At 37.6% G+C, this 16,856-nt stretch overlaps 1 protein-coding gene across 2 annotated transcripts; it reads left to right on the top strand.

Moving 5' to 3' along the window:
* Window positions 1-225: 225 nt before the first annotated feature.
* LOC149454717 (gastrokine-1-like) lies at window positions 226-15,000 on the top strand. Of its 2 annotated transcripts, none has more exons than XM_089687160.1 (6): window positions 226-305; window positions 406-453; window positions 3,117-3,254; window positions 4,200-4,310; window positions 7,881-8,010; window positions 14,816-15,000. In XM_089687160.1, exons 1-6 carry the CDS (start codon window positions 294-296, stop codon window positions 14,887-14,889), a joined length of 513 nt encoding a protein of 170 aa, XP_089543286.1. In that variant the 5' UTR covers window positions 226-293; the 3' UTR covers window positions 14,890-15,000. The 2 variants fall into 2 exon arrangements, with proteins under 2 accessions (XP_089543286.1, XP_089543285.1); XM_089687159.1 differs by lacking the exon at window positions 14,816-15,000 and adding an exon at window positions 14,502-14,729.
* The last annotated feature ends 1,856 nt before the right edge of the window (window positions 15,001-16,856 follow it).

Raw genomic sequence — 16,856 nt, 5'->3', positions numbered from 1 at the left:
TAATTATTTCTTGCACAGCATTGTACCGATTAGTTTCAGCAGTCCTTTGTATAATTTGCTTTTAATTAATACAACACACATAAAGGGACTCAGCCCTCAGTTTATCTCAATTATTAGATCAGCATATCAACTGCCAACTTAGATAGTGAGTGTGTACTCATTCCTACGTTCAATGGCAAACAACACATTTAGGGCTGTTCCTTTAGTAAATATAGATTTTATATATAAATATAAAAAGTTAAATGGGCTATACGTTGCTCTATCAATCTTTGTGATTGAAACAAAGCTCTGCAATGAAATTCCTGGTGAGAAAATTTTGCTCTTTTATCACAGAGTGAAAGCTTACTGAAGGCATGTTGTATAGTAACTGTGTATATTAACTGTTCCCTTTGTCTCTACTCATAGGTTGCTGCCGTTTTGGGAGTCCTCCTGACTCTATCACTAGCTAATGATGTAAGTAAATAGACTTTTTTATCTGCATTTGGTTTAATCTAATATGTGGCAGCCTGCAGAAAATTGTGTATGTGAAGGTTGAAGTATTAGCACATTATAGGTTATAGGTAACCAAATAAGGTAAATACAACCAAAGTGTTGATGAAGGTTGCAACCAAGTATGCATACAGACATGAAGAAGATGCATAGTCAAAAATGGTAGGACTGATCTGATCCGAGATGACCACTGCACATTCAAACTGTTTAAACCTGCTTAAATTTAAAATTACATTTTTAAAAAGGTCATTGAAACAGTAATTCTTTTAGGGAGGAAAAGGAGACTCATCGTCTGATGCTAATTTTCACTAAAATGTTATACAATTCTGAAAATCTGCATAATTAAAATCATTGTCTAAAGACTGCAGAGATTTTACAACTTCTTGAAAAATGGGTGTGCGTATTAATAACTATTTCTGAGACATTGAGCATGTGTTTAATGCTTGCATATTTTCTTGTGAATAGAAGCACACACCTTTGGAAAAAGTTCTGGTGCCGGGATAATTATCCCATTGGGATTCAGGGATTGTCCACCTTAAGAAAATGTCATGCAAACAAACGTATTTATTAGAAATTAGATGCTCCAAGCTTGAGAAAAGGCCTGTTTTTGTCTCAAAATACCACTTATGGAATGAAGGAGTTGTTTTAAATTGTTGCAGCTTTTTAATCTTGTTTTAAATGAAAAAGGCTTTTTCATACGTTAATAGTCTTGTATGTGTTTTCTGAAAGTGGCTAATGCATGTATAGTGAATTCTGCAGAGCCCAGATGTTGATGAAAATGTGACCTATGCTTTGTAAACTGGCCAATCAAAATACAGTGTGTGGTGTAAAGAATGACCTTTTGATATATTCAGTTGAACAAAATATATTAGTTTTATTAAAGCTAAGTTACATTGCTGTAAAGTACATTTGCAACTTTTTGACAAATTAAAGATGATAAAACTGGTAATTTCAGTGCCAGTGCTTACTACCTATTTTATACCTATACATCTGTACAGGTTCAATTGCCCAAGTTATGGCTGTTGTTTTGGGAATACAGTACATATGCTCTCTATATATAGCTCTTATTCAAACAATTGACAAAATGTAAAAATACTGAGCTTTACCTGTTTTATTAAAATCCAGATAACTGTAATATTAAAGCATTCCTTTCACAAGAATTGACTAACTAAGGCTCAGAAAAGAAGGACGAGTTCAGAATCAGGTGTATTTTCTACCCTATTGAATGGACTGTGATGAATGGTCTTCACTGAATATATGGGTACTAGCAAAGTGGACATGGTTTCCAGTGAGAATATCTACTGAGTGCTTCCAGAGGTCTATTACATAGCTGTTTTTCGGATTCTTCATGACAGTCAGCCAGAAAACAGTTCCACATTCAAATATGGAATATGTTTAGTGACTTAAAGAAACAAAGCAATTAGTAAATGTACCTTACAATGGTGAATTATTAAGTGGCCAAGTTAAAATTAGTATCCAACATTTTAAGGTCTAAAGAGCCCCTGCCATGCTTTACTATTTAGTGGGTCAATGAGCAATCACGCTGAGTAGGAGATTTCACTTCACTGTGGGAATACTTATTCCTGGTCACTGAAAACTAGCAGAACAGAATGACAGGCAGGAGAATACCACTTCTGAAGCAAGTTGGCAATATTGGCTCAGGTACTTCTGTCATGTATACTTTAAGTATTAAAGTGTATTTGAAGGCATAATATTCTTTTTAGTTTCAGTATAGTAAGCAAAGGTTTTTTTTTATGGCTGTCTTTGCCCACACTTGAGAGATTCAGCCCTCTGATTTTCCTGGTGACCATTGTCACGTAGATAAAAAGTGAGGAGAAATCCAAAACCTTTGAGTTGTCACAAGAGCAAAACTTGAGGAATAATCCTCCAGCTAGATATCTGTTTCTTTTGACAACCGTCTACCATGAGAATTCTGTTCACTTATGAGAGATTTTCTCATTTCTCATTTCTAGTTGTATCTCTTCAGATAATAAGTAAAAACACCTCCCAGGGGGAAACATACATTAAAAAAAAATCAGATAGGAGTTGTAACCATTTCCTAACTTATCAAAAACTAAAAACAAGTTTTAGATTTACATACACTTTGGGGAGCCTTTTTTAATTACCACATTATAGAGGTAGTTCTGAACATTTGTCAATTTCCAGTTGCAATAAAAATGTTGTCTGTGTTTTGGGCCACATCATGTAGTAAAATAAAGGGGCACCTTTCTTTCTGTAGCTTTATTGTAAACTGCAGTAGATCCCAGTTCCACTGCTATTTACAAACTTTTTCAGACTGATGTCACATGCAATGGCTCTTGTATCAGTAATATGTTGATAAAAGAAATTATGCATTGTTAAAAAGTACAAAAGAGATCCACCACTTACTAAGAATTGTTCTGGTATGTCTTTATTACTTTATGGGGTTGATTTACTAAAACTGGAGAGTGCAAAATCTGGTGCTGCTTAACTGAACAAGCTGAAGCTAGAAGCTGATTGGCTTCCATGCACAGCTGCACCAGATTTTGCACTCTCCAGTTTTATTAAATCAATGCCTATGTATTATAAATACTTTATAGAGCTTTAGTAACCTGTACTTCATGTGTTTTCTTTATTGTTATCACCAGAACGTCGAAGTCAACAATTCTGGTAATGATGGTGGCAGCGTAAACCAACAAGTCAACATTAACAATCAGGATCGGACAGCCAATATCAATCAGTTCAATGGCTGGAACTCCTGGGATTCTGTCTGTGACTATGGGAATGTAAGTGTCCTGCTTTTTTCTAGTCTTCTGGGAACATTAAAACCTCTTTGTCTTCAGGATGCTTTGCTGTATTGATAATCGACATAAGGTAGCATATGAAGCTGAGCACAAATTAGAAAAGCAGCACTGCTTACTTTGATGTTTAGCCAAGTATTAATGATCCCAGTGCTGCCTATGGAGCAAAGCAATCAGTGGTCTATCACACTTCTTGGAACTTTGCTGCGCTGATCAGTGAATTTTCCATTATTTTAGCGGTCACATCGGCCCTAAAGATTTGCAGTGAGAGAGTGTAAGATATGCAAAAATGTAGGTATGGACTGTACTTCTTGCAGTATTTGACTTTGGTAATACATAGTGGCTTGTAGTGACAACAGTGAATGACACTGTGAAGACCACAGTAGAAAGACAAAGTGTCACCAGCACTTCACTGCTAATAGCATACCCTTGTGTTAGTGCTAAGTCACATAGGTCATGTATAGCTGGCATTTTAGGACCATATAGGGTCCCTTCCTCAAGGTGACTTAGTCAGTAAAAATCAGAAGGTAAAATCTCTAAGGATTGATTGGTAAGCAGATATTTATCTATGTTTGAGCAAGATGTTGTAGCATCAGGACCCCTCCTCTTTTTAGCACTAGTAGTGGTGCACATGTGGAACTTTGAAATGCACTATTGCTCCATAGCAGAGGGTAAAACAGGGCCAAGCTTACATGAAGACCTTCAAACAAGCTGAAAAGTCTCCCTTGTCAATGACGATCACAACCAGCATCTGGAGCACTTGCTGTCACTGAATTGTAGCAAGTGATGTTCTTTATCGTGTTATGTATTTTTCTCAGCCAAAATCATTGCACAACACTGCAAAGCAGGATAGCTCATATACGCCTTATTATCTGTATGTAACATTGCACAGAATTTCTCTTGGCACCTAACACTTCTGTTTCACCTCAGGGATTTGCTGCAACCAGACTGTACAACAAGAAATTCTGTGTCATCACCAAGATGAAGTCAAACTTCCCCACTCTGGAGCAGCTGAAGGCTATTTCTGAAAATAAAAACCAGGTAAAATAATTATTTCTACCAATTAACAACTGTAGCCATCTTTTTGGGGGTATGAGAAATGGTCCTCATCAAACAGGATATTTTGCTAAACTCTTAGGTAAATAAGAGAACCAGAACTTCCGCAAAGTGGAAAAGTTGGTTTGGTAATAAAGGGCATCAGTGAACAGAGGGGATTCTCCTCCTGGGAAATTAACTAATAATCTGATTAAATTAATTGGGAGCAGAGGAACTACTGCAACCAGCATATAAAATTAACCATAAGTATATAAATGCACACCAGTATGGAAACGATAAAAGCTTTATATATGAAAAGATTAATAATAATGCCTACAAGAGTCCAGATGGAATTGTGCACATATACTCAGGTATATATAGTTATTAATAAATATTAATAAAAATAATTTCAGATGAATTTTACAGCAAAGACCAGTTTTAGGGGTCCATGGGGATTATCATGATGCAGCATTCACCTTGGTATGAGAGCCCTGCGGTGATGAGAATACTATCCAGCCATTTTCCAACCAGCCTAGAATGCAGCTTTGTGCCAGCAGCCGTGGTGTGACATTTAAACTCAGAATCAGCCTACCTACTCTGTGCTTAGTCCCTTATAGTGTCTAATCTGTCATGCAATTGGACCTCTAACTACCAGAAGTGGCTGTTGGATGCCTAACCTGACTTTAGTCTATGCTGGTTATCGAGCCCTAAGCTAAAAAAAACCTATAGAACCCCAGACCAGAAGAGAAAGGGGTCTGGGACTGTGGAGACTTTCTCTCTTTCTCTCCCTCCACTTCCTCTTTCTGGGGTTTCCAAAGCCAACCTCCCAGAGACAGGAAGTGTTAATACATAAATATACATAATACTGTAATATTAGCAGATAACAGTAGAGGGTGGTAGATCTCTACACAACCTTGAGTAAGGAATAGCCCCCATTTAACTGTGTATTTTTAGGGATTGAGTTCTGTGTTCTAGCTCATAATCCAATGCAAAGTGTTTTAGTAAAATTGTCCTCTGTTTCAGGCATACTCTACACTGCCTAATGCTAAATCCAGTTAATCTAACAAGACTACAAGAATCCCTCTATGTACTTTTATATACAGATCTAGGATTGTTATTGGGGTATTTCAGAAGACAGATTTTCTAGGTCACTAGCTTTATAATATTGTCATCCTTCCTGTGCTGCTCCTTTACTGTGTGCACTACAAATCTCAGAATTCTGTGACAGTGAAAGCAACCGGTAACTCAGTTTACTTAATCTCTTGCAACCAATTACAGTTTATATCTGTAAGCTATTATTGCTAATGTCCCTTCTTAAATGTACACACTCTATATCGAAAACTTTCCTCCATCCAGTTACTGGCATGAGCTCGCATTTTTTCTCTAAACCTCAGATTTTGTGGTGGTAGAGAGAAGTGGGCAAATGACAGATTAGTAACTGTGATTTATAGAGCTCCTTCCAGCTTCAAGGAAACATTATATACACCCTTGGTCCTTACTGTAATCCAGACTCTCCCTGGGTGTTGGCAAAGATCTGTTCTGTGGATGCCAGTAGACTGAAAACTACAGCTAAAAATAATTTCCAACTCAGACTAAAATTCCAATATTGTAACTGTATAATGGCCCACTATGGATTTAATAACACAAAGATAGTATTAGTGATACTTCACTTAGATGCAAACATTCAACAAGACTATGTCAGCCAATCAAGTTCTTGTTTTCTAATGTAGAGGAACATCATTAAAGTAGGACAGTCATTTTGTTAATGTATATATATAGCCCAAACCATTTTCTCAGTTTTTAATACATTAGGAAAAGATTTCCTGTCTGTGGCCTATTGAGGAAATTACCCTTTGTTTACTGTCCCAAAGATGTAACAGGAACTGTGAGGAAAGCCTACAAAGTGAGGGGAATTGCTAACTTAGACAGTTGTCACCAGAAGAGGTAACACCATTTAAAGATATCCCTTTATATTTTCTTCTGGCGATAATGTTTAGGTTTATATTTATACACTGTAAATCATCATCTATGCTCATACAGAACCTAGTGTTTGGCTGGGTATCAGAGTCTTCTGTGCCCTCTCTATTAAGAAGAGTTTGAATACCACATGTGCCATACACACATGGCAAAGGGAGTCATCATTATTGGCAAACTCTCTGCCTTCTATCAACATGTGTGGTGTTCCTGAACTAATGCTGATTTTCTTATCTTAAACTGGACCTTTCCCCTCCTTCACTAACAATCACAGCACTGTACAGCTCTGCATGCTGATACAAAATTGTCTTGCACTGATTAGTTACACAAACATTTGCTAACATTAACTAGAAAGAGTTCCAGGGAGCAAAGGGAGATGGATTAATTTGCCCTTAGTAGAAATGGCAACTGTGAGAATAATAGGGAGGAAAAGAAAAATAAGGTGTGCAAAGAATAGAAAGCCTGCAATTATCTATAAGAATCTAATAAGTATCTATAATTTGTATGATAGGTGTGAAGTTCTTCTTTAAGTGAGTCCAAAAGGAGGGTTTCCCCTTATCCATTAACAAAATATTAGCAGATTTTTATTACCCCGTTGTTTACCACATTGGGTAGTGTTTACAGCTTAGAGTCTGGATTCATACATCTGTACTATAACATATAGTGCATAAAATGCTGTGTGTAAATTGTATTCATGGTTAAGCAGGACTCCAGGCAAACAGGTAAATACACAGCTGGAATACATACTATATATGTTTACTGTTTCACCAGCCAAAGAATTTGTAATTTTGGCCAGCCATTCTTTTACACACACCTTTACTTATTAATAATGTAAATCGCTATGCTACTTTTGGGGTTAGTTTTATGATTCCTGATGTAAGATCCCTGCATACTGGAGTTATTGATATTGAATTACCATCCAATGAGGTGGTTGGAGTTGACAATCAACAAAGCTGTACCATATATTGCATAAACTACATGTGTGACCTGTCTGAGCAGTATATTAAATATGTGTACATCAGAACACTAGCAAAATACCAATGGAAGTACAGAATACAGAACACCAAATCTTTTGGCAGGTTAAGCAGTACAAAAATTTAATTCAACCCCATATTTAACTGTTTCCCAGCATTTTTCTTTAGAGCATTCTTAATCTATTAATTCAGCCATTCTCAACGAGGGTTCCATGGAACCCTAAAGCTTCTCCTGATGTTGCTAGGTTGTGGCTGATTGACCTCCCATTTGGTAACATTCAAAGGGCCAACACCACTTGATGAGTCCGTGACATGACACAAATTATCCTTTTAGCTGCAAGGTGGCATTTTGAATACCACTGTAAAATGCCATTGTCCCCATTGACCACCAATGTAAGGGGCATTTTTCCCACTGCCCCCGATAAATTGGTTTTAGAAGGGGTTCTCCAGGACCTGAAAATTATTTTGAGGGTTCCTCTAGAGTAAAAAGGTTGAGAAAGGCTATATTAATCTTTCATATTAAATACAATAAACCAAACATGTTGGACTGAAACAGAGACATTTCTAATACATCTCTAAGAAAATTATGTGTATCATTTGAGTAAGTATGTACGTGTATCATTTTTAGGCTCCACCAACCACAGAGCTCACAACTTACACCATCAACCAGACACCCATTGTTCACATTGAAGAGTTTGGACGCCACATTGAAGCTCTCTGCAAAGGCATGCCGTCCTACACTGCCATAGAGATGCCTCGTAAGTTACTGTTTGGTTATGTGATTTTATCAGACTAAAAGATGGGAGCTGTTTTTGAAAGGAAACCTGCCATGATAAAATATGGATTGCTGACATGTATTTGAAAATGACAGTCATCTTGCCTTAGTTTTAGAACTTTCTAAATTACCGATCCAAAACCAGTAATGAAGTCAGAACTCCTATTTTGCATGCTTGTTCCAGGTCAGTGATTCAGAAAGCAATTAAATCAGCAGGTCAATGGGGCAGCCTGAGAATTAGTACAGAAAGTGATAACCCCAGACATGGCAGCACCTGTATTTTTCTCGACAGTAAAAAAAATAGGCATTGCTATTATTGTAATATTTGTAATAATAGTGCACACTTGCTGATTCCATACTCCCTCTTTTTGAGGATGGCACCCTAGTTCCTAGTAATGCCCTTAAGCACCCATTTAGGCTATTTTATCTCCTTCAGTACTCAAGATGGATGTTCTCTTGGGGTTGCTAAAGCAGAGTTTTATAAAGATTTCCTCTACTACAAAAGATAAAGAAAACTCAGTCAGCGATAAGGCAGCTCCAGTTGGGGTTGATAGCTCAGCTACAGAGCAGATGAATCTCCCTCAGAAGGAAGCAATCCAGTCAAGGTTATAGAACACAGCTATGCATGGCCAGTAAGGTTGTGCTATTATAATAATTTAAAGTGAATGTACAGACAACATACCATATTTTTCGCTCCATAAGACCTGACCATAAGACGTGCCTTAGAGGTTTTAGAGGAGAAAAACAAGAAAAAAAATATTCTGAACCAATGGACTGCAGAGACAGTACAGGAGATGACAAGAGACTGCGGATGTACTGCAACAGATGCCCAGAGACTGCGGGCACAGTACAGGAGATGACCAGAGACTGCGGACACAGTACAGGGGATGACCAGAGACTGCGTACACAGTACAGGGGATGACCAGAGACTGCGGACACAGTACAGGGGATGACCAGAGACTGCGGACATAGTACAGGGGATGACCAGAGACTGCGGATACAGTACAGGGGATGACCAGAGACTGCAGACAGTACGGGGGATTACCAAGAGATTGCAGGCAGTACATGGAATGATCAAGAGACTGCAGACAGTACAGGGGATGACAAGAGACTGCAGACAGTACAGAGGATGACCAAAAGACTGCAGACAGTACAGGGGATGACCAAGAGACTGCGGACCTTTGGGGAGGGAGGGGGAGTGGGTACCTGAATTTGACAGGTATTCGCTCCTACTTCAGCGGTGTTGTCCTCCCTTTAGTGTGGCACCCGGCTATGACAGCCGGGAGCCCACTGCGCATGCGCAAGAAGCGCTGTGCTTTGTGAATGGCCCGGCGTCTTCTGGAACCTATCATGTGTCCCAGAAGATGCAGGACCATTCACAAAGCGCAGCTCTTCTCACGCATGCGCAGTGGGCACCCGGCAGTCACAGCCAGGTGCCCACACTAAAGATGCCGGTGCGTGAAGACTGTACAGCGCTGGACCGAGGAACAGGTAAGGTCCTGCTGCAGAGAAGAGCTGAGCGGCCAGACCGGTATTCTGACACGGCCGCTTTGGCGGAAATACCAGACCGGCCACTCTATATTCACTGCATAAGATGCACTGACATTTTCCCCTCTTTTTTGGGGGGAAAAAAGTGTGTCTTATGGAGCGAAAAATATGGTAGTTTTTATTTTGGAGAGTTGGAAATGATTAAAACCTCTCTAAATTTTCATTGATATCTACGTCCCCATTGGAAAGATACACTCTCTAATTTTGTCAAAACCATTGTCAATAGGACAGAAAACCATAACCAAGTTATCATCATAATAGGAGGTGAGGTTAAATCTTACAATATGGACATCTGTTCTGGTAACAACTGTCTAAGAGGGGATTTTTTTTATCAGTTTTCAGAGATTTTTCTTTGAGTTTCTGGGACAGGAAGTGAAAGGAAATCTTTTCAACTGGATACAAAAAAATGACAATGATTTTAACCATTTCCAGCTCTACCAAAACCTTAATGTTTTTACTATACCTACATTTTGGATATGCAAATGTATGTGTGGTTCTCTTCAATACGACTGGAAAGAAAACTAACATTGGGAGTGATGAAACTGTTGGCATGTGATGTTGTAATATAAAAAATAGTGTAGCACTCCTAAAATATCTAACCACTCTTTTTAGGTTCTCAGCTACTTTTACATACAATTCAAGTATTTAAAAAGTGCAATCCACTCCAAAAGGGCAATGTGCTATAAACCATGAAATTAGTTAAGTGCATGGCCCCTTTAAAAGCCATTAAAAAACATATTATGTGCTAAATCTTGACTGACTAAAGCTAAGCAGTACATAGCAGCACACATGAAGTCACAACTAAGTGCCAGTTAATAATTTAAAGGGTAGCTTTACTCAAAGAACCTTGGAGGCTGGAAAAATTCTAGCTACCTGGCTGTCATGGTAATGCTCTGACTTCAGAGCTAATTGATTCACTGTCTTGCAGCAAGTATGCAAGCCCAATGCTTGTTCCAGGAAAGTGACTCTGATGTACTGACAGCGGAAACAGTCAAACAACTGTTATTATTAGAGATGAGCGAATCGAACCTGGCGAAGTGGAATTCGTTTCGAATATCAGGAAAAATTCGATTCGCATCGAATCCGAATTTTAGCAAACTTCGGGTGCACGAATCAAATTTTTCCCGATCAGCCGGCAAAAGTGTCACTGCAGAGAGCTCCGCTATTTCTGACAGTTCTGACAGTTCATTTACAGCGGTTGAAACATTGTATCTATTTGTTTCCATTTAGGATACAGATGTTTTTATTCGGAAATAAATAGATACAATGTTTCAACCACTGTAAATGTGAAGGAACTGTCAGAGAACTGTCAGAAATAGCGGAGCTCTCTGCAGATACACTTTTTGCTGTACTTTAATTCTTCTTCTTTTCATTCTTCTTCTTCTTCTTTTCATTCTTCTTTTCATTCTTCTTCTCTTCTTTTCATTCTTCTTCTTTTCATTCTTCTTCTTCTTCTTTTCATTCTTCTTTTCATTCTTCTTCTTCTTCTTTTCATTCCTCTTCTTCTTCTTTTCATTCTTCTTCTTTTCATTCTTCTTTTCATTCTTCTTCTTCTTCTTTTTATTCTTCTTCTTCTTCTTTTCATTCTTCTTTTCATTCTTCTTCTTCTTCTTTTCATTCTTCTTCTTCTTCTTTTCATTCTTCTTTTCATTCTTCTTCTTTTCATTCTTCTTTTCATTCTTCTTCTTCTTTTCATTCTTCTTCTTCTTTTCATTCTTCTTTTCATTCTTCTTCTTCTTCTTCTCATTCTTCTTTTCATTCTTCTTCTTCTTCTTCTTTTCATTCTTCTTTTCATTCTTCTTCTCATTCTTCTTTTCATTCTTCTTCTTTTCATTCTTCTTCTTCTTCTTTTCATTCTTCTTCTTCTTTTCATTCTTCTTCCTCTTCTTTTCATTCTTCTTTTCATTCTTCTTCTTCTTCTTTTCATTCTTCTTTTCATTCTTCTTCTTCTTTTCATTCTTCTTCTTTTAAATCTTCTTCTTCTTCTTTTCATTCTTCTTCTGCTTCTTTTCATTCTTCTTCTTCTTCTTTTCATTCTTCTTTTCATTCTTCTTCTTCTTCTTTTCATTCTTCTTCTTCTTCTTCTTCTTCTTCTCATTCTTCTTTTCATTCTTCTTCTTCTTCTTTTCATTCTTCTTTTCATTCTTCTTCTTCTTCTTTTCATTCTTCTTCTTCTTCTTTTCATTCTTCTTTTCATTCTTCTTCTTTTCATTCTTCTTCTTCTTCTTTTCATTCTTCTTCTTCTTCTTTTCATTATTCTTTTCATTCTTCTTCTTCTTCTTCTTTTCATTATTCTTTTCATTCTTCTTCTTCTTCTTCTTTTCATTCTGCTTCTTTTCATTCTTCTTTTCATTCTTCTCATTCTTCTTTTCATTCTTCTTTTCATTCTTCTTCTCATTCTTTTCATTCTTCTTTTCATTCTTCTCATTCTTATTTTCATTCTTCTTTTCATTCTTCTTCTCATTCTTATTTTCATTCTTCTTCTTCTTCTTTTCATTCTTCTTCTTTTCATTCTTCTTTTCATTCTTCTTCTTCTTCTTTTCATTCTTCTTCTTCTTCTTTTCATTCTTCTTTTCATTCTTCTTCTTCTTCTTCTTCTTCGTCGTGCCCCGTGACTGCCCAAATGAGTGAAGTGTGCGGTGATTCTAAGATCGACGGCACTCATCTGCATGTCATACTGACTGACAGTATTATTTCTCTTCCCCAGCAGACTCCAAGGGCATTTAAATTAAAGGTACAGTGTTCTGCACTAATATAAAGGCTCTCTGAAGCCTAGAAACCCTTTAAATAAGTTAAATTCGCGGCGAATAAATTTGCATCGAATCAAATTTCTCCCGCAAATTCGGCGAATCAGCCGAATCGAATTTTTGAATAATTCGCTCATCTCTAGTTATTATCAGAAATAAATCAGCATTGGCAGTCTAAAGTTTCTCTTGAATGTCTGGGCTTGGATCCTCACTATTTGCCCCTCACCCCCCTGGAACAAGCCCCACATCATTCAAAAAAATAACATACCCTCGTTTCACTGATCTTGGGTTCATTTGCCCATTTCCTTTTCTGGTAGCGAGCACAGCCTAATTGCTGTAGAAGATTTCTGCAGCCTTCTTATGAGAGTATAGTGTGGGGAAGGAGCCCTGACACCCTGAGCTTCCAGAATGTAAGTCATGCAACTCAAAAGAGGAATGGCACTGCATTGCTGGATCAATAGATTTGTAGGGGACAGTTCTAGAAGATCCAGTTTTTAAATGCTCAGACTAGAATTGAATTAAGATGAGCACTTGGAGAAAATTCCTAGCCAAAAGGCTACCAAGGCCAAAAATCAGGCAACATTTTTTATTTTGTTTTGGACAGAGCTGAGAAGTGTTATACTGTTTGCCAGGTTTTATTACCATCTGTGTCCCTATTGGGGAGATTTACCTACATTGTCTGTTAAGACAAGAAGCAGAGGCTAATTTTTTCAATGGGGACACAGTGAAAACAGTGAGGGAAAATCTCCCCTAAAAGGTCACAGACAGAAGTAAGAACTTAAAACTCTTTCCCTGTTTATTCAAACCTTGTCTGGATTAAGACTTTAATAATAAAAATGATAGCGTATAATGAATAACAGATCTATTTACTAAAATGTCAAAAAATTAATGGATACGTTCACCTTTTTTGAAAAATAATAAATGCACATCTTTATGCAGGTAAAAAAATGTGCATTTATTATTTTTTTCACTTGTAGCCTATAATGCGTTGCACCTTTGATCAACAGATTGTGGGTACCATGCAGGACTCCTGCAGACCTGTCAGTATATCTGTCTGCTCGTACCTCATGCGAGCAGGCAGATACACACTCACAGGAAGAGACAATGAACTAACAGCGCGCTCAACAGAGCCATGGTAGTTCATTGAGAACTACAAGCCGAGATTTGCAAAGGCTGACTGTACTTGTAGTTTCTTATTCACAGAACTCTGTGAATGAATGATATGGCCGGGAACGTGACAGCATGTGGGGAAAGAAGATCCCCTGCTTGTTTTTACTAGAGGCAGCGGAGCCGGTAGTGGCTGCAGGAATGGGAACATGTTACATGTTTCACCCCAAAAATGGTTGTAACAGATTCCCAAAGGTGAGCGTATCCTTTAAATGTATATGTGCACTGAACATTGATAAACCAATATTAGTATTATAAAGTATTAGTAGTATTATTATATTTGTAAATTATATTTTTATTAGTAATCTATATTTAATTAACATGAATCTGCAATCTAAAGAGTAACTCCATTTTTGCTGAGAAAAAAACACTTCCCTCTGGGGGATCAACATGCATTGCAGACATTTTAACACACTTTGTTGCAGAGTCCTACCTGTTTCTGGTCTAGGGAAAAAAGCTGTGTGTACTACTATGTCCTTTGGATACTGATTCTGAACGGGTGGGTCTCATTATAAACAGCCGATGCACTCTCAGTGTTATAATGAGAAAAGTTGCAGTGTCTGCATACCTTTATAATGATTTAACCCTCAGGGAGTATCTCGCCAAAATTAAATTCCTATTGCAGAGAGTGCCTAAAATCTGACTTGTATCTTGGTGAAGACTTCAGGAAAAATCAGTTAGCCAATCACATAAGCAGGAAATCACATTTCTGGGGGTGTTTTGTATACCAAAAGTGTACAGACCACCTCCAGGTCATCATATTGCATTGAATTTTCCAGAAAATTACAGCGAATGCAGATTTAAAATGAAAGATCATTTAATAACATTAACTACATAAACGCTTGTGTAGCAATTGTTTATACTATAATATGTTTTATTTGCTATGTTTTTTCCAAGAAAGTGGAGTTACTCTTAAAGCAAAGAGTTTTTCATTAATTGGTTTGGCTAATTTATTCCTGCTTTTGTGTGGAAATAGGTATCTTTTGCTGTCATAACACAAATTTCTTTTTAGAAGCCGAAGAAGGGTTCGCTCTCTGCCACACCAACAGCATGATCACAATTTTGGGAATCAGCTTCTGTTTTTAAGATGCCATTGAAAGGATCCTTTCCACCTAACTGGACCCATATTGAAATATTCTCCCAAATATTCCAATTGTGGATTTTTCCAGTGTTCCCATAATAATATTAATAACAACAGCAACAATATTATAATAAATAATAAAGTAAAGATTTATCAGTGGTCAGTGACTGCTTGTGTCTTTTTATATAATTTTTTCATGAATAAAGAAACATGTTGATTACGTTCTAACAGAAGCTCCTTTTCAGGTTCGGCAAGAGGGTTTGCAGTGTGCTGCAGCTCCAGTTCCATCACTATTCTTGGTATCAACCTCTGCTTTTAAGATGTACACTTATAAGCCCGCTGGCCTAATATGCATGGATGCCCACATGTACTCTTAATATCATTTTTTTATATTGTCCTAACACACACAATAAAACAGTTTCTCAGGGTATACTGTCTGTCTCTGTATATGATACCATTGTGACTGTTACAGTTTACTTTTTTCCCTAAAACAGTTCCATAAAAAAACTAAAGAACATTTTTTTGTGGTGATGGAGGTAAAAAAGTATTTATTTGTGCAGTCCTTCTATTTTCATTCAGCCCTGTAAATGTGTAGGAGTCATTTTCCTACCTTGCTGCTACAGTGCTGCCACTATTCGTAATGTACACATATAAGCAGCTAGGGCCAGGCCAGATAAATATGAAGGTTTTCAGTGAATGAAAGTGCAAGGGTCAGAATTCTGTAATGAATCTGGATGGTATACAGACATGGGGGATGATTTACTAAAACTGGAGAGTGCAAAATCTGGTGCATTTCTGCATAGAAACCAATCAGCTTCCATTTTTTTGTCAAAGCTTTATTGAACAAGCTGAAGTTAGAAGGTGATTGACTATCATTGACAGCTGCATCAGATTTTGCACTCTCCAGTTTTAGTAAATCAACCCAATAGTTAGGAATTTTAGGTCTAGTTTACCGCTTGTTCTGTGTGTGGTAGAGAAACCCTGTACATTAAACTATCTAGCAACAAAAAATGTCTTTAGTATGGAACCAACTTCAGTGCATATTTTCACATTCTAGAACTTGTATAAAAAATAATAAACATAAATAGGAAAAGAGAACTTGTCTATGAACATGTAAAAGCCTGCATTAGATACATATATAGATACATAGATAGATAAATAGATACAAAGATATATAGATAACCTTTTTGCTTTTTCAGCTGTCATTTTAACAGTGGTACACGTTTGTCTACATGAGGCTGGTTATGGGGTGAATGAAAGAAAATCACTCAATTTCCCTATCAACACAGTCAGCGTTGATGGGTTAATCCCTCCTGTGTTATAGCTGGCTGCAGTAATCATACAAAAAAAACCCCTATGGATTGAAATTTGTCCGGCCGGCCAGCAAGTCGGGTTTTGATCTGTTTTTGGCTGACTTTAGACTACCACCAATATACTTCTGTACAACCAGCTTGTCCATAGATGGATCAAAATTTGACCAGTTCCTGTTGAACCTGCAGAATTTCGATCCATCTATGGCTTACATTAGACTATTACCCACATATACACGCGACCATTCTACTAGTTGAAAAAATATATATATTTCTGGTAGTTGTGAAAGGTATTATCACTGTTCCCTATATAATCAGGCTGATAAATGTCACCAAATAGTATGCTATGATTTATGAGACTTTGGGCTCTCATATTGTTAACTAAGATCTCAAAATTCAGCCTGTTGTCCTTGGTTGTGGTGTAGGCCGTGTACCAGGGTGGGCTCCCCAGGATACAGTGAAGTCACGAACGAGGAAAGCAACCCCAACACCAGCTTTTGCCACAACAGAATTTTACTGGCAATGTAATGTATGTAATGAATGTGGCAAAGAAACACAATCACAAATGCTGGGAACATACAATAAATTTACATACACCCAGCCCAAAGGCTGAGACCCTTGTGCTGCACAGCACGGCGCCTTCTGATGATGAAGGTAGAAAGTGAAGTAATTTACCTACTGGCGGGCACAAATAAGCTGCCACACCTTACCTGTTATTACCCTAAAAGAGCAGGAATCAGTGTATGGGTGTACGGTATGGGCTAGCCTGCGGTGCAGCACAACAGCTTACAATCTTACACAAATCTACAGTATTCCCTCTCCCATAACTGGTCCTGTAGCATGTGCCTGAGTATTCTTTCTGAGCAAAACGCCAGTCTGGCTTGAGTTTGTAGGATTTTATCAGCTCTCCAATGGGAAATGTCACTTTAAGTTGTGAAGTCCTTCCAATGATCAGTAACAGCACGTGTGGCCTGAC

Source organism: Staurois parvus, unplaced genomic scaffold (assembly GCF_062004578.1).
Source record: "Staurois parvus isolate SC_StPar_1 unplaced genomic scaffold, SC_StPar_1.0 ptg000420l, whole genome shotgun sequence".
Taxonomy (NCBI): domain Eukaryota; kingdom Metazoa; phylum Chordata; class Amphibia; order Anura; family Ranidae; genus Staurois; species Staurois parvus.
The sequence above is the reverse complement of the archived record's forward strand: the minus strand, read 5'-3'. Positions and strand labels throughout refer to the sequence as shown.